At 44.6% G+C, this 19,445-nt stretch overlaps 1 protein-coding gene across 1 annotated transcript in view; it reads left to right on the top strand.

The window, feature by feature from the left end:
• LOC133343259 (dysferlin-like) overlaps window positions 1–19,445 on the top strand; it is a 173,064-nt gene that overhangs the window by 83,109 nt on the left and 70,510 nt on the right. The window contains 1 exon segment of the mRNA XM_061552707.1: window positions 17,458–17,597. Coding sequence (XP_061408691.1) covers window positions 17,458–17,597 — 140 coding nt within the window.

Below are 19,445 nucleotides of genomic sequence, written 5' to 3'. Positions count from 1 at the left end.
CTGCCATAGGAACGTAGTATTTCCCACCATTGGCTCAATGCTGTAAATAGGAGATGGGCACCTCCTCAATGCTCATCTGAGAAGGAAATCACTTCGGGCTTTGACGACGCCGCACCTCATGTGAAGGAGTGTATATGTGGGGCTGGCTGGGGGGCAGGAAACCCGATGTTTTGTTTTTAATATTAGGCAGTGTGAATAATATTATTGGCAGGCTGTGCTTACGAATGATTACATTAATATTTTGAGTTGTGAAGTCATACATGTGTGTAACCCGTGTTGGCGTTGAGGTCATTGGCAAGAGGTCGCTGTCTCGTTAGCCCTTGCCATGTGTGGCCCACCCAGTCCCAGGCAGACACCTTTGGTGTGTTTAAAGGGCAAGTGCACAGCCGTGCATGGGAGGCAGATGGAAGGTGGGGAGCGGTGGTGGGGTGCGAGGTGGTAGGGAAGCAAGAGGTGAGATGGGGTCATTGGTTGACCTCGCCTCACATGGCCAGTGGCCTGCTTCACCCCCTGCCACACCTCTTGGCCACTGGGCCAAGTTTGCTCTGGGCTGCAGGTATTTCTGGGCGATTTTGTTGCAGCACTTGAAAAGTGATGCCTATCACTCGGTACCGTGTTTCCCTGAGTATTCCTCAGTACCTTGGTATTTCTTCGTGCCAGGTAATATTGGCAATACATAGAATTGGGTATGTTGAGGTCTTGTTTCACGTGAGGTTGGGTGGCTCAGAGCACTAAGCCATTGCCGTTGAGATCCTAACTTCGAATCCGAGCTTCATCCACCTGCATCGAAACGGCGTTCTTCATTGCAGTGAGTTGATTTTCTATGCCTGCTCACCAATGACATTACAAACACAATATTTTTAGCTTATCATTAGAATTTATTACAGAAGTCAAAGATTATCAGTAGACTGACATATTATGGGGACCTCATTTGCCAGTAAAAATATGATAATTGGTTCTTTACCCTTCTATCTGGCAAAAAGGTGTCAGTTTTGTTGCCAGATAGAAGGGTAAAGAACCAATTATCAGACTGACATATGTTAACTCATCTTGATAGAGTTATCATATTGTGTTGGGTAATAGAGGCCTGTCGAAGTAGTGTTGTGATGTCTACACATTAATAGTTCCACAAGTATGCTTTAGCTATATCACGCGATTTATCCAACAGTGCAATCGGTAAATATTTGGTGATTGGGTCAAGTGTCCTGCGGCCCAGCGATCAACTTGCTTTCTCACAACGTTTCACCCAATGACCAGGGTCATAGTTACCAGATTTAGAATATGCCGCTGCTGCTGCTGCTGCTGCGTGCCTTGGATGCCAAAACTTTTCAGCTCAACAATGCATCAGCATCCCCAGGTGGGTACACTTTGGTGGGGGGGGGGGGGGGGCTGTGGCGTTAGCAGTGGTAGAGTCCCTCTGGGGGCGCGGCAGCGTTGACGGGTGGCTGAGGTCACGTCCGTCCACGGTGGAGAGGGACTTTGACGAAGCTGCCCCTTGCGAAGACGTTAAACATCAGGGGGTCCTTTGACTCACGTTTACTTAAAACAGCCACACTGACACGAGAGTAACACATCAAGAGTCATTTTCATCTCCAGCTATAAAGAAGATACCATGGTAGTACTCAGAAATGACAAGGGAAAACTTTTTTCGTTGCTATGTTTTGTTTTAATGTAAAATGTGAGATGGTTGTGGGGGGGGGGGCTATAGGGGAAAGAAGTAATTTGAGATCGAGAGGCGAAAATACAATATAATACGAGGGTGTGAGGGACTTCAATTCGAAAAATGATATGTTTAGCTCACTCATTGAACAAATAAATTAAGAGCCGACCATTCCTCCATGGAAGTCAACTGTAGTTGCCCTATGGAGAACATTGTCCTTGTCAGAGGAGTATATATTAAACCCACCGTCGGTTCAGACCAATGAGCTGCTCCCAGTGCTGATTTGGGCATGGGCTCACTCGCTTGATGCAAATAAATAGATTCCAACATCATCCCATGTGGTCTTCCATGTGATTTTTAGTGAAGCAAACAAAGTGTGGCCCAGGGGAAATGCAACGCAGGAGATGGTGGTGGTGGTGGTGCGAGGGTCAGAGGAAGAGCGTCACAGTTGCGGTGACCAGCATTTCCCCATCTGATATTAACATTCATACGCAAGCATGTCCACCTTCAACCTTTGTTTGCCCTTCCCAGTTTGTCCACACTGCACCGGGTACTCATTTTAGGCCTCTCTTGTTCTTATATGAACACCACACATACTCAACAAAGACAAAGACCCCCCGCATCGCCTTTACAGGCTGTTGGGGCAGGTACTGTTAGCGAGCAAACATACTCACACACATACACAACTTAGAAACCAGATGTTGAAAAAAGTATGAAATTAAAATAAAGATTATTCTTTCTGGTTGAAATAATGCCGGCAACCTGCTGAGGTGTTGGGGTCCGTGGGAAATGCATCGGTCTTATAAAACTAACTCCGTGGCCTACCGACACCGTAGGGAAAGTCCCTTCTTATCATTATTATGAGGCACATAGTCCCATCACTCACACTCATTGACTAGCACTGCCAAGAGGTGGTTATGTTACGAGGGGGTGTCTAAGTAGTGCTGGAGTTTAACATTCACGTTTAGCATTCAACAGCGAGTCTGGATTGTCTCAGGATGTCAAGGCCCTTCGTTACGCCTGGTGTGCACATGTGCCGCAGCACACATTGTGGATTACGCAGCAGGAGAGTGCTCGTCGGTTTCTACATTGCGAAAGGCTGCGCTGATTTTCTATCTAAAATTATGCAAGCCCACCATAAAGTCGATGAATATTTAAAGGACCCACGTGCATACTTCACAAGAGTACGTCATTGTGTCTGCCATGCAACGCTTGCAGAGTTCAAGTTGCTGGCTCTTTTATAACTTTCCCTTTTCCTTGGGCACTCGAGTATCCTCCAATGTGCAAAACAATAAATGGCCAAATATCTAAGTTGGGCCTAAGTATTGAGGCTTCCTGAGTACCAGAGGTGGGACAAAGTCATTGTTATGCAAGTCCAAGTCGAGTCTGAAGTCATCAAATTCATGACTCGAGTCTGACTCGAGTCCAAGTCACATGACTCGAGTCCACACCTCTGCTGAGTACACTCATAAAATGACTCATTTCGAGTGCTGCAAAGTTGTAATGAAATTCCCAAAAGTAATATACGTATCAGCTGAAGGTAACCTATGTAACCTATGTTCACGTAGTTATTCTTAGTTATTCTTGTTAAAATTAGCCAGGAAATATGAACTTTTGATCAAACGATTGAGCAACTAATCAACATTCTTGCTACTCGCATACAGAAACTGTCCCAAGATGTCATTATGCAAAGTAATCTGCATTAATGTCTCCTCAAAAACTGGGCTGAACTTTCCAGATTTTCACTCATTGTTTTAAGAGTTATTTTGAATAAACGTGTGCAATACATGGAGCTTTTCCAAACAAACGGTTTGAACTGTTGTTACACTGTGCAGTAAGCAAAGGTGCCGGGCTGTATCGCGAGGGGATGATAGCGGCGGCCTGGGCGTGCAGGAAGCTGGGCTTGCTCTCGGCAGGGGAGGTAGCATCGGGGCCACACAGACAGCTCGGGCGCTTTGATGCCACTGCTCTCTCTCTCTCTCTCCACCTTTACACGAAATAGAACACGTGCTTTGATTCAGGCGGGCCTGCGGACCATAGGCAGGGGCTGGGAGTCAGGAGGTGAACCTTAGCTCAATTTTCTGGTATTTAACATTCAGCTTTTATCTAAAACATGCAGAGTCCATTCCTACCAAACGGGAAGAGCTTGAAGCGAATACATATTTTGTATGAGCCTTTGGGAATACGTTCAGATAATAGTGAAACATAATAAAGGTGCAGCTGTGCAATTGCTGGCTGATGCCAGTGCTGGTGGAAGGGCCTCCACTCGGCAGAGCTCAAGAGAAACACATCTCAATAGTATTTGGCCTACTCTTCCCACGCTGGCCACACATCTTGGAAGAGGTGGGAATACCCACACTTAAATCCCACCACGTGTGATATGCTGATCGACTAACTGTGGTCTTTGTGGCTGGAGAGTGGACAGAAGCAAGGGGGGGACAGGGGGAGGGAGATTTTTAAAATCTGCCCCATCGCTGCAACCGCTCGAGATCTGATCGAACCCGCGACGTCTGCATCGCCAGTCCAGAGGACTCGTTCCGGCAACGCGGCAGCGTCGCTGTCATGACTTACCAATGATACAGGAACTCTCAATGCAGTGCTGTGCATTTCACGTACAATTCATTTTCATTGAGAAAACAACATGAAATTTTGGTTTGCACATCTGCACGCTATTGTCTTGCAATTATTGATTCCCTTTGAAGGTTCTATTTACTCTGCCTTATTGCGGGTTTTTTTTGTTATTCAACCTTGCCAATGTAAAACGGGTGTCGCCTCAAGAATGGAACCACCTTCGCATTCCCGGCTCGTCCCGCGAGCCCACGCCAAAAGCAGCCACTCAGGGCCCTGTGAGCCAACCCCGGCTGCCATGCGTCACGACGTCTCTTTGACCCTCACGAGGGAGGACACCCCTCTTGCTGGCACAGCGATCCATACAATGTGGGTCTTTTTAAATCCTTTATTAAATCCTTTATATTAAGTTCGCTTGCTTGCTTGCTTGCGTGCTTACGACCGTGCAAATCTTTCGGTAGTGTTTTAACCCACTTCCCGTGATCCAATCGAGCTGACATTTTGCACACAGACTCGTTGTGCGAGACAATTAATGTTCGTGAAAATTTTTTTCAAAAATTTTACACTGTTTAGGGAAAACAAATTAAATATTTAATTACCAATTGCTTAATACTGGCAGACAATCATCTGACCCATAGGTGACAGCCATCTCAAGCCAGAGGATGAGAGGACTCTAGCCGCCACGCATATAAAGGATTTATAGTGAAAAACTTTGTTTTTACGGGTTTACTTGTTTATAATCAAATGCACGAATTGCTTGTTTGGAACCAGCTTATAAGCTGACGAGATTGCAGTGTGTGCACGCAATAGGGATATGTGTAATAGTGGCATGTGTTTGGCCAGGTGTGGTGGCCTGCACGTGTGATGCAGGAACTTGGTTTAATGTTTGGTTGGTGAATTGTGGTGAGGTCATGCATGGTTCAAAAAGCAGAATATAAGAATGGTTGAGGCATCATAATCCTCAGAAGACAAATACAAATAAAAGCTCAACGCTCTTCTAATGTGCAGTTGGGCAAGAGCATCCATATCTGGCAATTAGTGTAAACATCTGGAAAAATACACGTGATTAGCAGGACCATGTCCATTAACTATGCAATTATAACACAATCGTGCTGATATATGTTACACAATAATTCAACGCTCTTTACCCATTGAAGCACCCTCGCGAGATATATATATATTTTTCGCAATCATTGGTGACCAGGCAGAGACTCAATGAATAGTGGACGCCTAATTTTGATCAGGCATTCCCTCACGGGAATTGCTGCGGTGATGACGAACTAAGGGACCAGTCGATGGCGGCATGGACAAGAAAAACAAGTTTTACCGAGGTACAAAACCTTATTTGTTGGTGGTTTATTGCTCAAACGCTGGCATTTTCCCACTGAGTTACCCGGCTGCTCCAAGTTCAGATTTATTGCACAGCCAGTGCTGACTTGGATGAGACCATTAACTCACGAGCTACTTTTAGAAACCTGGTTCTAATTAGTGGCACACCAGAGCAGGGCATTTTCTCCTCCGTCAGAACAACACGTTTAGCCAATTCATAGTCGGAGTGAACTCGGATGATCCGTACCTCATTAAAAATAACGATTTAATCTATAATAAACTTGATTAAAACAGATGTAGTGACATTTATAAATTGTGAAAAGTTTATATGTTTTTGGCTAAATGAAAAAAATACGTATTTTGTTAAATAAATATCCGGTCATTTATAATGTGATCAACAATCATTTCCAGTATATAATTACTTAATATACCTAATTTAAGATGACAAAAATACCTTTATTGCAGATACTATGTGGCTGGCCGCCGGTTTTAGAAGGTCATGGGTTCAGGGTCGTGGGTCAATTCAGACCAACATTCTACATCGCGAATAAAATAATGACCACTTCAAGTGGCAAATGAAAACTGGGTTTCCCCGATATAAAAAACGGACGCTCGTCATAAGAACGTGGAATATCCACCAATGATTCAGGACTGACTGCCAACAGAAATGAGCGCTGCCCGATCGCAATTTGGATAACAAAGTGATCGGTCAACATGCCACAAGCACACATGTTAGGGGGAGGGAGGGCGAAGTCTAATCCACATGTTTTGAGGGCACTGAAATATCGATCAACTTCTTTCTCTGAAAACATATTGAGGAGCTCTTCCTGGAGAGGGCTATATGAGACAGGAAGAGTAGGCATTGAGTGATTCCAGCTAGTGAGCGCTTTGCTCCGTGGTCAATGCACTGCGCCATGAACTCAGTAGCCGAGTTCAATTCCCGGCCACGGTACTTATCATCAGTGGCGAGTGACATTTGCAGCTGCCTGGCCAGTGTGGTGAATTATGCTCAAGCAAATGCTTTGACTGAATTGGCGTGGGAATGCGTGCAGAATAATTCTACTCCCCGCTCATGATTTGATAATTTGCCACAATTACGGTCACAGTAAGATTCTGTCTCATTTGTATTAACTTGTATTGACTGTCTCATACGTTCTGTCTCATTTGTCCCATTAGCTTAAGAATATGTCCATGTCATTAGCATATTATGATTTGCATAAATAGTAAAATAATTACATGAGCAATTCACTGGCTGAATAGTGAGCATATTAATTAAGTTATTGCTTGCTGACTCATTCCATGCAATTTTGAAAGTTGGTCATTTTTAAAGATCCATACCGAGCAGACTGCCATTCCAAATAATGAACGTGAGACTGATTAAGACATTTCTCCTCCTAGTAAATATGTACTTTTGCACAGCATCTAAAGAACAGATGAACCATCCAGGGACAAGGTCGTTGTCCCTCTAATCAGAACCAGATGCTTCATATGCTGAGTGATGGCACAGGCGTGGATCCAGGTGAGATTTTTAAACCGAATAGATGGCCACCCACTCTGGATAAACCAACTAATGTGTTTATAGGACAACTATATTCATATGGGATTTCTAGTTTTTGAAATATTCAGTGCTGGGAGGATTCAAACATAGCTTGCTCAACACAAATACGTGGACATTAAGGCCAGCCCGTGGGCCAATCAGACACTGCTCTGGCGGCTTAACGATTGTTTCTGCTGTACGAAGCGCATTGATGCCGTGCACTTGAATTGGTCGACCTTTCGTGGTATGAATGAGCTGGGCAGCGCCTATTGTGTTCAGCCCCCCAGAGGGACTCGCATGGTCAGGGCTAGGCATGCACGTGCACACTTTCAAGTTAGATATGAAAAGCACATTTTGTCTGCTAGTTGCATTTACCCACTTTATGTTCCTTGCATATGTTCTGTCCGAAAAGTGTTATGTTACATATTTTATTTTACACCACTGAAAATAAGATCCAAGGACAGACAGTCTTTCTTTCTACGGTTTTTGGGATTTGCAATATGTGCACTCACCCTGCCCAACATGTGCACTCACCCTGCCCAACATGTGCGTTCAAGCATGCATGCACGCACATGAACTTGCACTCAGTTAGGTGCCAAGATGCCCCCTTTGGTCTGAATAGACCAGTGAAACAAGTGCCGCGTGTGAGCAAATATTGAGACCGGAGAGACGCATGGGAGATTGTGGTAAGGCAAGTGCCACACACGCGTCCCTTGCCTACCCATGAGATAGCAAAGTTCCCGTTGTAAGTGGAGTAAAGTTAGGTGAGGATACCAACGAGTGTGTCTCTGACCAAACCACCCAGAATGCACCCATTCTTATCAGATCTCGGAAAGCGAAGCCTGAATAGTGGTTTGTATTCATGACCACCATTCACAGCAGGTTGTTATAGGCGGTGGGGCTATAAGGTGGGCAGTAGAAAGTAGTGAAGCTAAATCTTTTGTTAGGATTTCCCTTCTATGCTCCCATAGAAGCATGATCCAACATAACACTAAAATACAAAGACAGATATTCCCTGTATAGTCTTTAACAGACTGGTGGGGCAAGTGCTGAGCGAACATCTATTAAGGCAAGCATGGCACACAAAGGGGTGGGTGGTCAGCACTGTTTCCAGCCACCTTTGTCTCCAAAATACTGATGTTTACACACTGCACGAGTGCTCATTTAAGACTGAGTTGACCTAGGGGAGGACCAAACATCACAAGCCATGAAAAATAGGCTGCATACCAGATGCCCTGATTCCTAGGCTATCAATCCACCTATCCATGGGTGGCTATAGAACGGCTAATATATTGCACTAGAAGCCCTTGGTTCTTTATGTAATGGTGTCTGTCACGTACGAATGAGAACAAATATAGAAAAAGTAAATATCAATGTTCTTTGAGAAAATAAAACATCGTGGCCTTTGGTGGCCTGGACTTCATAGGGGAAACAAAAATGCTGTATTGCAGAGTTCGAAATAAATTGTATTTACTTTGGCCCGCAGATGAGTGAATGTAGTAGAAACTGCATTGTTGTTTGAATGGATTTATCCAAATGCTTGTTTTATGATTTATGGACAATCAAATATTTTGGCCATCCTGGGTAGCAGAGCAGACTCCCAAATATCACATTTCCAACATTCACTTGCCAGTTCCTGTGAGTTGCATTACAACCATTAATCAACATGGAGATATGCTCAAATTACATTGTCGTGTTTGTCTTTAGTTTTTATCAAAGTCGATTTTATAAAAGGTTTTTATTAACCTCAACTTTTTTTTCGAAAGTCGTCCAATTATACTATTCCAATTCTTGCTGTTGACACGAAGGCACAGAAGCGCAGGTCAAAGTACGGCAGTGGTTGTCCTTTGCATTGGGCTCCCACCCCCTGCAGTGCGAATTGCAGAACCTCTACCACTTGCCTACGGCCAACATTGCAGATGAGCATTGTCCACTGGCCATTGCACATTTGGGTCGGGAGACGCAGACTGAACGAGCTGAAGAAGTTTCTCATCGACTGGCTGGTTGACTCAATATGCTCAGAGGAAAGCAACAGTGGGCAGGTTAGCATGAATATCCAAGGCGCGTAAATCATAGCTGAGTTCTGTAGCGCACCTGGCCATTGCAGGCTTCTTAAAACAAGCAAAACAGTGGAATCCCTCGAGAGTAAGCAGTGTTTGGTACGATTGTTCCAATAATTGAATACCTAGTATTTGATTTCGTAACCCAGATGTCTGTTTAAAAGTAGACTTCTAGTCTGATTGCGAAGAAAGGGTTGAGGTGAGTAGAACTGAGGTCGAGAAGGAGTTCTGTTACAGCGAGATCAATGTTCATGCGCAGGTGACTGAAAGGTCGTCGGAGAGATTCGAGAATCGTTGTGAGATTAATAAGCCCGTTCGTGTTACATGTAATGCCCGGATTACTGAAATAAAGAAGGGGGTGAAAAGTTTAAGTGGTATGAATTTTGGGGTCGAGAAGAGGGATAATAGTTACATGAAAAAAACTGAAATGTTTCAAATGTAACCATTGTTGTGGCTGGTTTTCTGTTCATTAGTGATTGCCTGCACGCTCGTATTCGATGAGCAAACAGCCCGTGAAATAAATCCCATTACGCCAAGTGAAAATATATAAAAACAGCAGCCAAAAACCACAAGGAATGATTTACTGTGAGAAATTATTAGCCCGTTAAAACTAAATTTACATGGTTCTCAGGTATACTAAAGTTAGGTTTTTTTTTAAATTACCACCGCATCATCTCGTGTTAATAACATTGACATGGCCTCATATAGCCAAGCCTGGATTAAAATTCACATGCCTCCCAAGTCATGACTGCAGTGAGTATGCTCTAGTTGTGTGAAAGGTGGCAGCGTCTCTGCTCGAACAAGCATGGGATGGTGACCCCAACACCATGACATTCCCGAATCACTGTTGACTTTTTTTTACGTTGAATACATTAAGGTGCATGATCAACTCGAATGTGATGATCTGATTGACTGTACATGAGTCAGAATGTAACCATGATCAAGATTAAATCTCATGTTGACGTGCTGGTAGGACTTTGCACAGCTGATGTTCTAGCTGAAACGCAAACGCTCAATGTACATTCTATGTTCAAATGTCGCTAATGTTTCAACTCCCCAGTGATTCAGTAATTGTCACGATTTAGGGCCATGATTCAATTCAAGAACCGGTTCTTTTTCATCTGTTGTTTTTCCCATCGGCTACAGTGAAACACTGTTATAAATGTAACTGTATGATTTTACTCAGTATGCACAATTTATCAATAGTAGAAGAGTCAACACAGTGTACTTTGCTGTTGATATTTAAGGAATGCAATGCAGCATTGTGTAAGATGCCATACCTCGACAATAAATAGCCAATTCCTGTTCACACGTTCGTTACCAGTGTTCCATTGAGTGATATGATCTGAGAAGACACATTGAATCCAAAACACAGATCTGAAATCGTTGCATCAGACCCAAAATATAAGCCTGAATGTATAGCAACAGGGTGTGTCAAACCTATACATGGTGCTGACCAGCCAGCATGACTGGTGCTATTGTTCGAGAAATGGTGAAACGATCAATTCTATTTGTGTCTACCGAGGTGACTACCAAGCCAGTGAGTGACCCTCCGTAGAGACTTGCTGGAGGTCGGTGACACTGCCAGTGAGTCGATGGCACGGGCGGTGCTGGACCATGTGGTCCACGGTCTGGCTGCAGTGGCCACAGCCGCTTTAAAGGCCGCTCTTCTTTCTCATCGATGAATGAGGTGGCCGCATCTGCCGTTGGCTGTTCTGCAGTGATTCATGGCTGACCGCTGTTTGCTAGCCAAGTCGGGCCCTAGAGGTTTGTTTGTCTGGGCGGAAAGAGCTTGCCCCACTGAGGGCTTTGAAACTTCCCCAAAAAGGGAATTTGTTACTTGAGGTGTGATGGGGGGGGGGGGGGTGTGAGCTCGGGGTTGTTCGTGATGCGCTGGTACATCCAGCAGGACTGGGCGTCTCTTCGGATCTTGGGGCAGGTGGGTATGGACCAGCGGATCAGTGTGGGCAACCATTCCACAGGGGGGCGGGGTCGGTCTGTGCGCCCCCCGCTTGCAGTTGCACATGTGCGGAGTTGAGTTGTGGGTCCAGCAGCCTTTTGTGTCCGAGCTGCCCAACCACACAGAGCGAGCGGGAGGCTCTGAAATTGAAAAGACTGCAGCGCCGACGCCGCTGGATGAAGAGCGCTCGCGCCCCGTACGCTTCGCCCACTCGTCTCTCTGTGAGGTTCGCCCTATGAATAAATAAGAAAAGATTTTACCCTTTCAGGCAGTAAAACAGGTGTCAAGATGTTCAAACACCAGATAGAAACCTTTTGCAAGGTATCAAGTCTGCATTAACCACACATGCTTGTGGTGAACACGCAAACAAAAACATGCTCTGAAAATATGTGCATTGTCTTTGAAACTGATTGCTTTAGACCAGAGACAGCCATCTTTAGGGCCTGTTCTCACCAGTGTCAGACCATAAATGTCCTGATAGTGCAAAGACAATGCACTGTCGGGGCATTTATAGCTCGGGGTGAGCAGGTGTTACAGCATGGGACCTTTATTTTTCCCTTCAAGAGGCTCCGACCGTACACTGCATATTTTGTCAGAAAAAAAACCCTGAAATGTAATGGAAATATGACCAAAGAGGGATAAAAAAAACATATCCACAAAGCACCAATTTAAAGACTTGAAAATGAACATACGCACACAAACATACTGGCATCTCTCCTTTTGTCTGTTAATGTGCTGCCATTAACGACTTGCTAAAAATACGGCCTTCCTGTCCTGTGAGTAATCTAGGTTTGTTATCCCAGCGAAAAGCTAACAGTACATTTACAAGCCGTAATAATTTCCAGAATATGCGTTCATCAAAGTCCACTGAAATGCTCCGAGAAATGTAGGGAATGCACATTGGGGTTGAAGATTTTTCAGGTTTCCTCGAATAACATTATTTTTTCCAGATATTAAATGCAGCCCACTTGCCAGAAAAAAAATGCTAAAATTCATTACTTTGACATTTGCGTCAACTTGAATTTACTCTTTATTGGTTTTTCATCAAAAGGTTAAACTACCTCCTATTTATAGTTCACAAGGACCATGGGGGTTGAGTGATGCTGCAAAGTGATGGCACTGCCTCCATTGCAGCAAAGCCCATTAGATATTTAAGCAAGGTTATGAAGATACAGGAATTGGCACACACGTTATATTAATGATTGATTTACACAAAAGAACGATTGCATATGTAAACTATGGATGGAGAATGTGGTTCACAATATGTATATCGTTGTTTTCCACACCTTGTTTGCATACAGGAGTATTCAAATGAGGGTCCCTGTTTGCTTAGGGTTGAACAGCTGGATATGTCCTAAAGGGTTATTTGTTGGTGAAGAACAGGTCCCAGCTGGTCTTCACCAAAAAGGGTCTTCAATTTCGGCACAAGTCGGTTCCCTTCGTTCCTCGCAGATCCTCTGCATTTTGAACCGAGACTTATTTCTCTACGCACCTGCAATAACGTATCGTTTTAATGTACAAGGTGCTTCAAAAAAATGTTGACACTTCCGAGAATTTGCAACAAGACCACAATAAATGTGCCTCCGGACGCTGGAGACCACCTGGAGAAGATTCCAGGCACGTATTGACAATGATGGCAAACAAGCGCAGACTCTTTGGCTTTTTCAAAGCTATTACCATTACATTTGTTATCATGTTACAGTGTAGTATTATCCGCTCTTTTTCCATTAAAAACGATAGTCCCATATAAGTGTTGACATTTGTTTTAAGCACCCTGTAATTTACGAGAACATTTTGAAAGTCTCCTTGAAAATCCTACTCGGGGAGTTAAGGAGAAGTGTTTTTTTTAGTACGCTAAATAACAAGCAGAAAACTGAAGTGCATGCGAGAGTAGATCACTCACAGGCAACAGGGAGGTGCGTCAGAGGCCTTCTTGCTCCACAACTTGTGACTTGCCCGACACGTCCCTCGGACAATCTCAAGGTCGAATATCTCGGTATCTTTGGTTCTTTGGTTCTTTCGGTAAAGTCACGTAGAAGTACGTGACTTTACCGAAAGAACCAAGAAGATGAATCCCTGCAGTCACGAAAGCTTTAAATCGAAATTTATCTCTATATCTACTCGGCGACACTTAGGGTGCTTTGAATACCAATTACGCCACACTGTATCCAAACAAAACTCGGCACATTCGTCAATAACGCTGCTTTCAAAGAGAAACTGTAGTAGCTGCCGTTTCTGGCATTGGACCTTCTTTGATAGCATATAGATTGAGGCGAGAGAGATGGAGTGGCTAACCCTCGCCTGGGTAGACTCTAGAGCACAAGTTTGTTATGCAGCAACTGGCCTTTTACAAACTGAATATGCAAATTACACCTTTTTCTCATGAATGTTCACCCTCAAGGATGATATATCTAAAGTAAAATAAACAAAAGTACATTTCAAATTGAACAAGTTAATTGGTGATGATTGGCAGTGGTGCACAAGCACAATGAACAACACAAACTCAACACAATCGTCAACATGACCGTGGCCTTACAATGAAAAACAAGGACTGTAATATGATGAATGTGCTATAAAGAGGGCCATTGCCTGAAACGTCGCCTGTTATACAATTTCTACCACCCAGCACTCATTTGAGAAAGGTGGATTGACCCTGAATTAAAATAGGTGGGGACTTTTTTAAAGTAACAAATTAACATAATTCCACTCTGCTATAGATTAAATAGCCTATTTGAGCAATGCATTCTTGAATAAATGCCCACCAGTGTTATTGGGACCACCATGCATGTCTATACGTTGCAATGTGAGTAGTCTTTGTGGACCGTGTGTGCATGGCGTACAGCGCACGTGATAGCTGTACCCGGAGCGCGTGTTCACGTCCGTGCGCTGGAAATGGGGTGATGCAGTTGTTGAGTTCGCTGCGCTACAATCCCAATGAGATGGTGCCAATTGTTTCGTTTTTTTAACCCAGCATGGAGATCCTGTAGGTCACCTTATGAATAAAATATGCACCTGGTGAAGTGTATCTAAGCGTAATCGCTGGGAAGACAAAGATGGCTGGGTATAGCGCACCTTGGCACAACTCCCACGTATGCCCATTGCCATTCTTCGTACTGCACTGGGCTGCCATGTCACATTCAATACTAATGACACTACAGTGCAATGTATTCACATTAGACTTGGAAAGTTCTCTGTGGTTATCTTGAAAGTGAAAACGTCGATTTGTAATCCTCTAACCGCTCACGGCCTGGCGACTCAGGGGAAGAGCGAGTGGCTCCGATCTTCGTTGGGGGGTTGATTCAACCCATCATCCATTTAGAGTAGATATGGGGAATGTGCAATTTAGACTGTCGATTTTGTACAACGCTGCTATTTTGATGCAAAAACAACGTAAAATCCCAAGTTGCAGGGTAGAGCAAGTTGGCCCACACCGCGCCCTGAGCACGCAGCAGGGGGCGCCAGTTGACACTCGCGATCCCGTGCAACGCCACGAGGTTCACGCACTGGGAAGTTGTCATTTCATCAGGGACCACCACGTTGGCACAAGCCACTGATTTATACGAATGTTGCCCTCTAGCATGGCGACACGTACCACTTGCACACTTCCGGCGTAGCCCACATTGTGTTCGACGACGTTTTTGCTATTTATGTATTGCAAGGAGGGACGGCAAGCACCGTTGCAACCTGTGGGGCCTTGACGATAATGAACAAAATTGTGTCCATCGCATGCCCAGACACAACTTAATATTCCTCGGTGTATAATGTTAAACGAATGCGGGCCACATTGTCAAAAGAAATGTGACTGGATAAACGTTATACGAACCGACTGCAGCCTTAGGTTGTAAGCCCCATATCATGTGCCCCTAACAAGCATCATCAGTTCGAGGCCACTTCCATTGATGTCTTTGAACAGCGGTGAATATCTTTTTCATGTTTGCCCTGAGAGGGCCGTTGATGTCCCCTGCAGAGTGGCGCCATCTCCCCAAGACGCAGTCATTTTATCGACCTCGTAACAATGGCGTGGCTGCACGTATGTGTGTTACATTTCTTTATTTTGCTCATCGGAGGCTGCGTCCAACCCTGGCCATCGTTTGAACTCACAAGCTCATGATTGTAAGTGCAGCTGCTCTACCAGCTCTGCTCATATCCCAGAAGTGATATTCAAGCAAGCATCACGGATAATGTTGGAACATTTCCAGCAGTGCATTTAAACATTAGGAGCACGGAATGAGACTTCATCCGGTTGTCAGTTGAAATCGAAGCCTTTTCCATTTCTTTCCTGGGGCTAGCTGTGTTCAAAATGGAGAACAAAATTACAGACTTTTCTCAGAGGCTACATGTGAACCGAGCCACTTGTGGCCAGAAACGTTAGTCTCGTGGCATGGGACTTCAGGCACACGAGGCGAAGCTGCCCCTGTGTCAATCTAAAACTGCTTTCGTCAATGTTTTTTTTCTTCTTGCGAATATCAACGTTTTGAAGGCGCCACATCGCAAAGTGTAATCTTCAATTATAACCAGCCAACGTCTGCCCTCTTTCTCTTCTGGAGAATGGGCCTTGCCTGAATGTGTTAAGCCGCGCGTCTATTTATGCCGATTGTGAGCCTCTTGGAATGGGGAAGGCGGTGGGTGAGATGTGTGTACATGAACAAGGGACGCGTTAGACAGCATCGCGAGGTGTACGAGACGCTGACTGCGCTGCCACCGCAGATATTTGCTTCGACCACTTGGCTCTTTCCTCCTCCAGGCCAGTCATTGTCGATTCAACATGACAGCCAAAACGTCTCCACATCCGCCAATACGAAACGGGGACTTTCGTTTTGGCTGATCTGTAGTTGTCAGTTTAGTAAGGTACATGCAACGATGCAAGCATATCATATCAAAGCGTGCGGAGAGCTCTCCGCGTTTTAATTGTTTCCACGCATTTTGTCTTCATAGCGAAGCAAAGATAATTGGATGATGTATTTCTCCTCAATTATTTATTTAGCTCAGTGTAGGGTTGAATTGCTTACATTAAGCTGAATGCACCATTTATTTTCATGAACCAGACAGCAGGGCAGACATGTGAATTGGGCCCGGAAAGAGCCTGGCTTGACGCTGCAGGTCAGTTAGTCATGTCGCTCGCAAGCACATTAATTTTGGTCTGCAAAAGCAGCCTCAACAAAAGAAAACCTTTAATAAGGTTGCAAGCCAATGGATCCTTAGAAAGTGGCCTTTTATTTTAAAGGCTGTACAAATATATTGACAAGAAGCGTTGGCCAATCGCACAGACTACTCCTTTTTATTGCGGTAATTGATTTACTGACATGATCCCTTCCTTAAAATAGACGCATTATGAAAGGCATTATTTATTAAGGCGTTCGAACATTGGCACTGATCTGGTCATGGCCTACCCTAACCCAACACCTGTGGCGTGCCAGCCTTAATAGGCGTGCTAGAATGGTGCTTTGCTTCACTCGCTGTCCAGTATAAGTATGGTATTTTCATTGTGAAACACTGAAACCTTGAATCATAGCAGCAGCAAGTCTTGAGTCGCCTGTTACAGTTTAGTTGCGTGTGTATGATCGACTACGGCTTGCTCATGGCTGCTCCGAGCATACACCTGGTAACGATGCTGTGATTGTAGTGGTATACATTGCAGATCATTCACCTTGGTATTGGCTCAGCATCAATTGAACAAGTGTCACACCTATAAAGAGTGCAGCAATTATCGTCACATGGACAATGGCTGGAGAATACTGAGCATGAAGAATATGATGGGTACCTATGCTCCTCTGTATGTGTCTATGTAGACATGTATCACGTGCTTCAGTGCGTTTGTTGTGTGTGTTGTGTGTACGTGTGTGTGTTGTGTGTACGTGTGTGTGTTGTTGTGTGTACGTGTGTGTGTCATTGCATGTAAAGGCAGGCCTGGGTGTGGTGATGGCCACCCACCCCCTCGTGCACCGTTCTGCCCTTAATAGCTGCTCGCTAACAACACTATTTGGGGGATATTTGTCTTTGTTGGTCATTGTATGTGAGGAAAGGTGGTGTGGTGATTGGCACACTACGACATTCCCGGTAATCCAGGTTCGAATTTCCATCTATGTACTGCACATCACTTGAAATGAGTACCTCACACCGATGCCGACTTCACCTCGGTGGACTCAGGCCTGGATATAATCACGCGGTGTGTCAGCATCAATCACGGCGAGTAGCTGTGGGCATGAGGGCAGCCCGGGCGTGCTGTCTCGCGTGCCACCAGCGGCCCCTTTGTCGTGGTGTGGGCCCGGCTCGTGCCCTGGGCTGGCTGACGGTGCCCGCGGGCTCAGCGCAGGATCTCTTGTGTCCGTGTCTGCACGCACAGAGAGCGATCGCACCCTGCCTCCAGCCCTGGGTCCAGAAAACGAGCGGCTGGCCCTGTACGCTCTCCGGCAGCAGTGCCTTGTGCCCGAGCACGTGGAGACCCGGCCGCTCTACAACCATGTCCAGCCCGGGATCGAGCAGGTGGGTGGGAATTAGAGGTATGCTGGAACGCATGTGTGCGTGTGTGTGCGTGTGTGTATGTGTGTGTGTATGCGTGTGTGTGTATGCGTGTGTATGTGTGTGTGTATGAAATATGGTATATGTTTTATTTTGTGTGTGCTGTATGTGTAGAGAACAGCGGTCTACTGGGTTTCACACTCAACTGCAATTACTAGCCTTGCACAAAACAAGGGTTTAATTTACACAACACACATTGGGCCTCCTATAAGCATACTCATGCGGTGAGTGTATAGTATGTAGTTTGTATGATGTGTCACTGTTAGCAATGAAGAGACACCAAGAATGGTTTTGGCAACACCACCATCTATTGAATATTGGCCTTAATTGGTGCTCATTAGCAACACTTGTCCTGACACACTAAGAAGATATTATTTAGCCACTTAACGTAACTTTAATATCCCCTTAATCGCTCGTCATGTCTCTAGCGATAATTGCAGATGTAATAATTTCTTAATTTCCCATTTTTTTCCCCCAGGTCCACTGAGCCCTTCGGTTCTTAAACACTCAGAATGACGGGGCACACCGTTTGAATTCTCACAGCGGGGACAATTAACTCCATGCCTCCCCGTGATGACGACCATGCATTGCCATCATTTATATATATTTTTAGATTTAAACAACATTTCAGTTGGTCACCGTGCTGAGGTGAAGTGCTGAAGTGACGCTCTTCTCTCCCGGCGACTGTGAGCCAGCGTCGGGAATTCCACCTTCCCATCGCAGAGGCCGGGTCTCTGCGTCGCGTGTCCGCTGTTGATTTTCCACAAAGCGGTACTCATTTTAATCACCCCCCTGACCAGGAATTTATACTGGGAACCTTCTACTTGTGATCAAAGGACTCGTCAACAGCGTACCCATTTCCTGTCCGAGTAAAGATAGGGAGTAAAGAAAAACTTAAATAAAACTAAACTATTTTTTTATTTTACCATGTAAGGCCCACTGAGCTATATATCTCTATTTCAGAAACGATCTGGCTATCACAAATTACAGCTCAACGAAGTGGCTTAACATATGGAAATCTATAGCAGCCAAATACTCATAATAAAGGTTTTTGGGTTAGATCGCGTACATATAAATGTGCCTTTTGGCGTCCTCTGGTCTAACACCGTTGAGACGAGGCTCAAAAGAAAGCTGTCTCTGGTGTGGACCAATTAGTTTCAAAGACAATGCATCATACTATCAGAGTATGTTTTTTGTTTGCATTCTGACCACAAGTATTGTGGTTAAGGCAGACATGATTCCTTGTAAAAGGTTTCAGTTTGGTGTTTTAACATCTTAACACCTGTTTTGTTGCCAGTAAAAAGGGGAAAACCTATTCTCATATAAATGTGTCGTAACCCTCCACCACGCGACACAGCCAGTAAGGTTTGTCATGTAAACAACGCACTAATTAGTTACTATTTCAGCTCACTGGTGTGTTGGAGAGTAAATCCACAACATTTACAATTTGAGTAGCACCGTGACGTTTCGCTGGTTATTACATCCAGCATCATCGGGCGATTTGCCAGAATAGTGAAGCAATCCACCTGCTTCCGGTCTTAAATAGAACAAGATGACGTCATCACTGCGAACCAATCAGGTGTAGAGATCAGAGGGCGAGGAGGGGGGTGTTTATTGTAATTGTATAACAATAGATTATGAAGCAGAGTTATTTAGCATGTGTTTCCTTTATAAGGAATACAGTTGTAAGGTGTATTACTTCATAATACACTTCCAGGCCGCACTAAGCCTGTAGCTGTCAGAGCAGTTAAAATTATATGTATTTCTCTCGATTTCAATAGATTCTCGAATTAGTCTCGGCCAGTAATAATT

The sequence above is a fragment of the Lethenteron reissneri genome, chromosome 17 (genome assembly GCF_015708825.2).
Source record: "Lethenteron reissneri isolate LAM-NWPU_2019-01 chromosome 17, ASM1570882v1, whole genome shotgun sequence".
Lineage (NCBI taxonomy): Eukaryota > Metazoa > Chordata > Hyperoartia > Petromyzontiformes > Petromyzontidae > Lethenteron > Lethenteron reissneri.
Note: the sequence above shows the minus strand (reverse complement) of the source record. Positions and strands in the feature narration are given on the sequence as shown.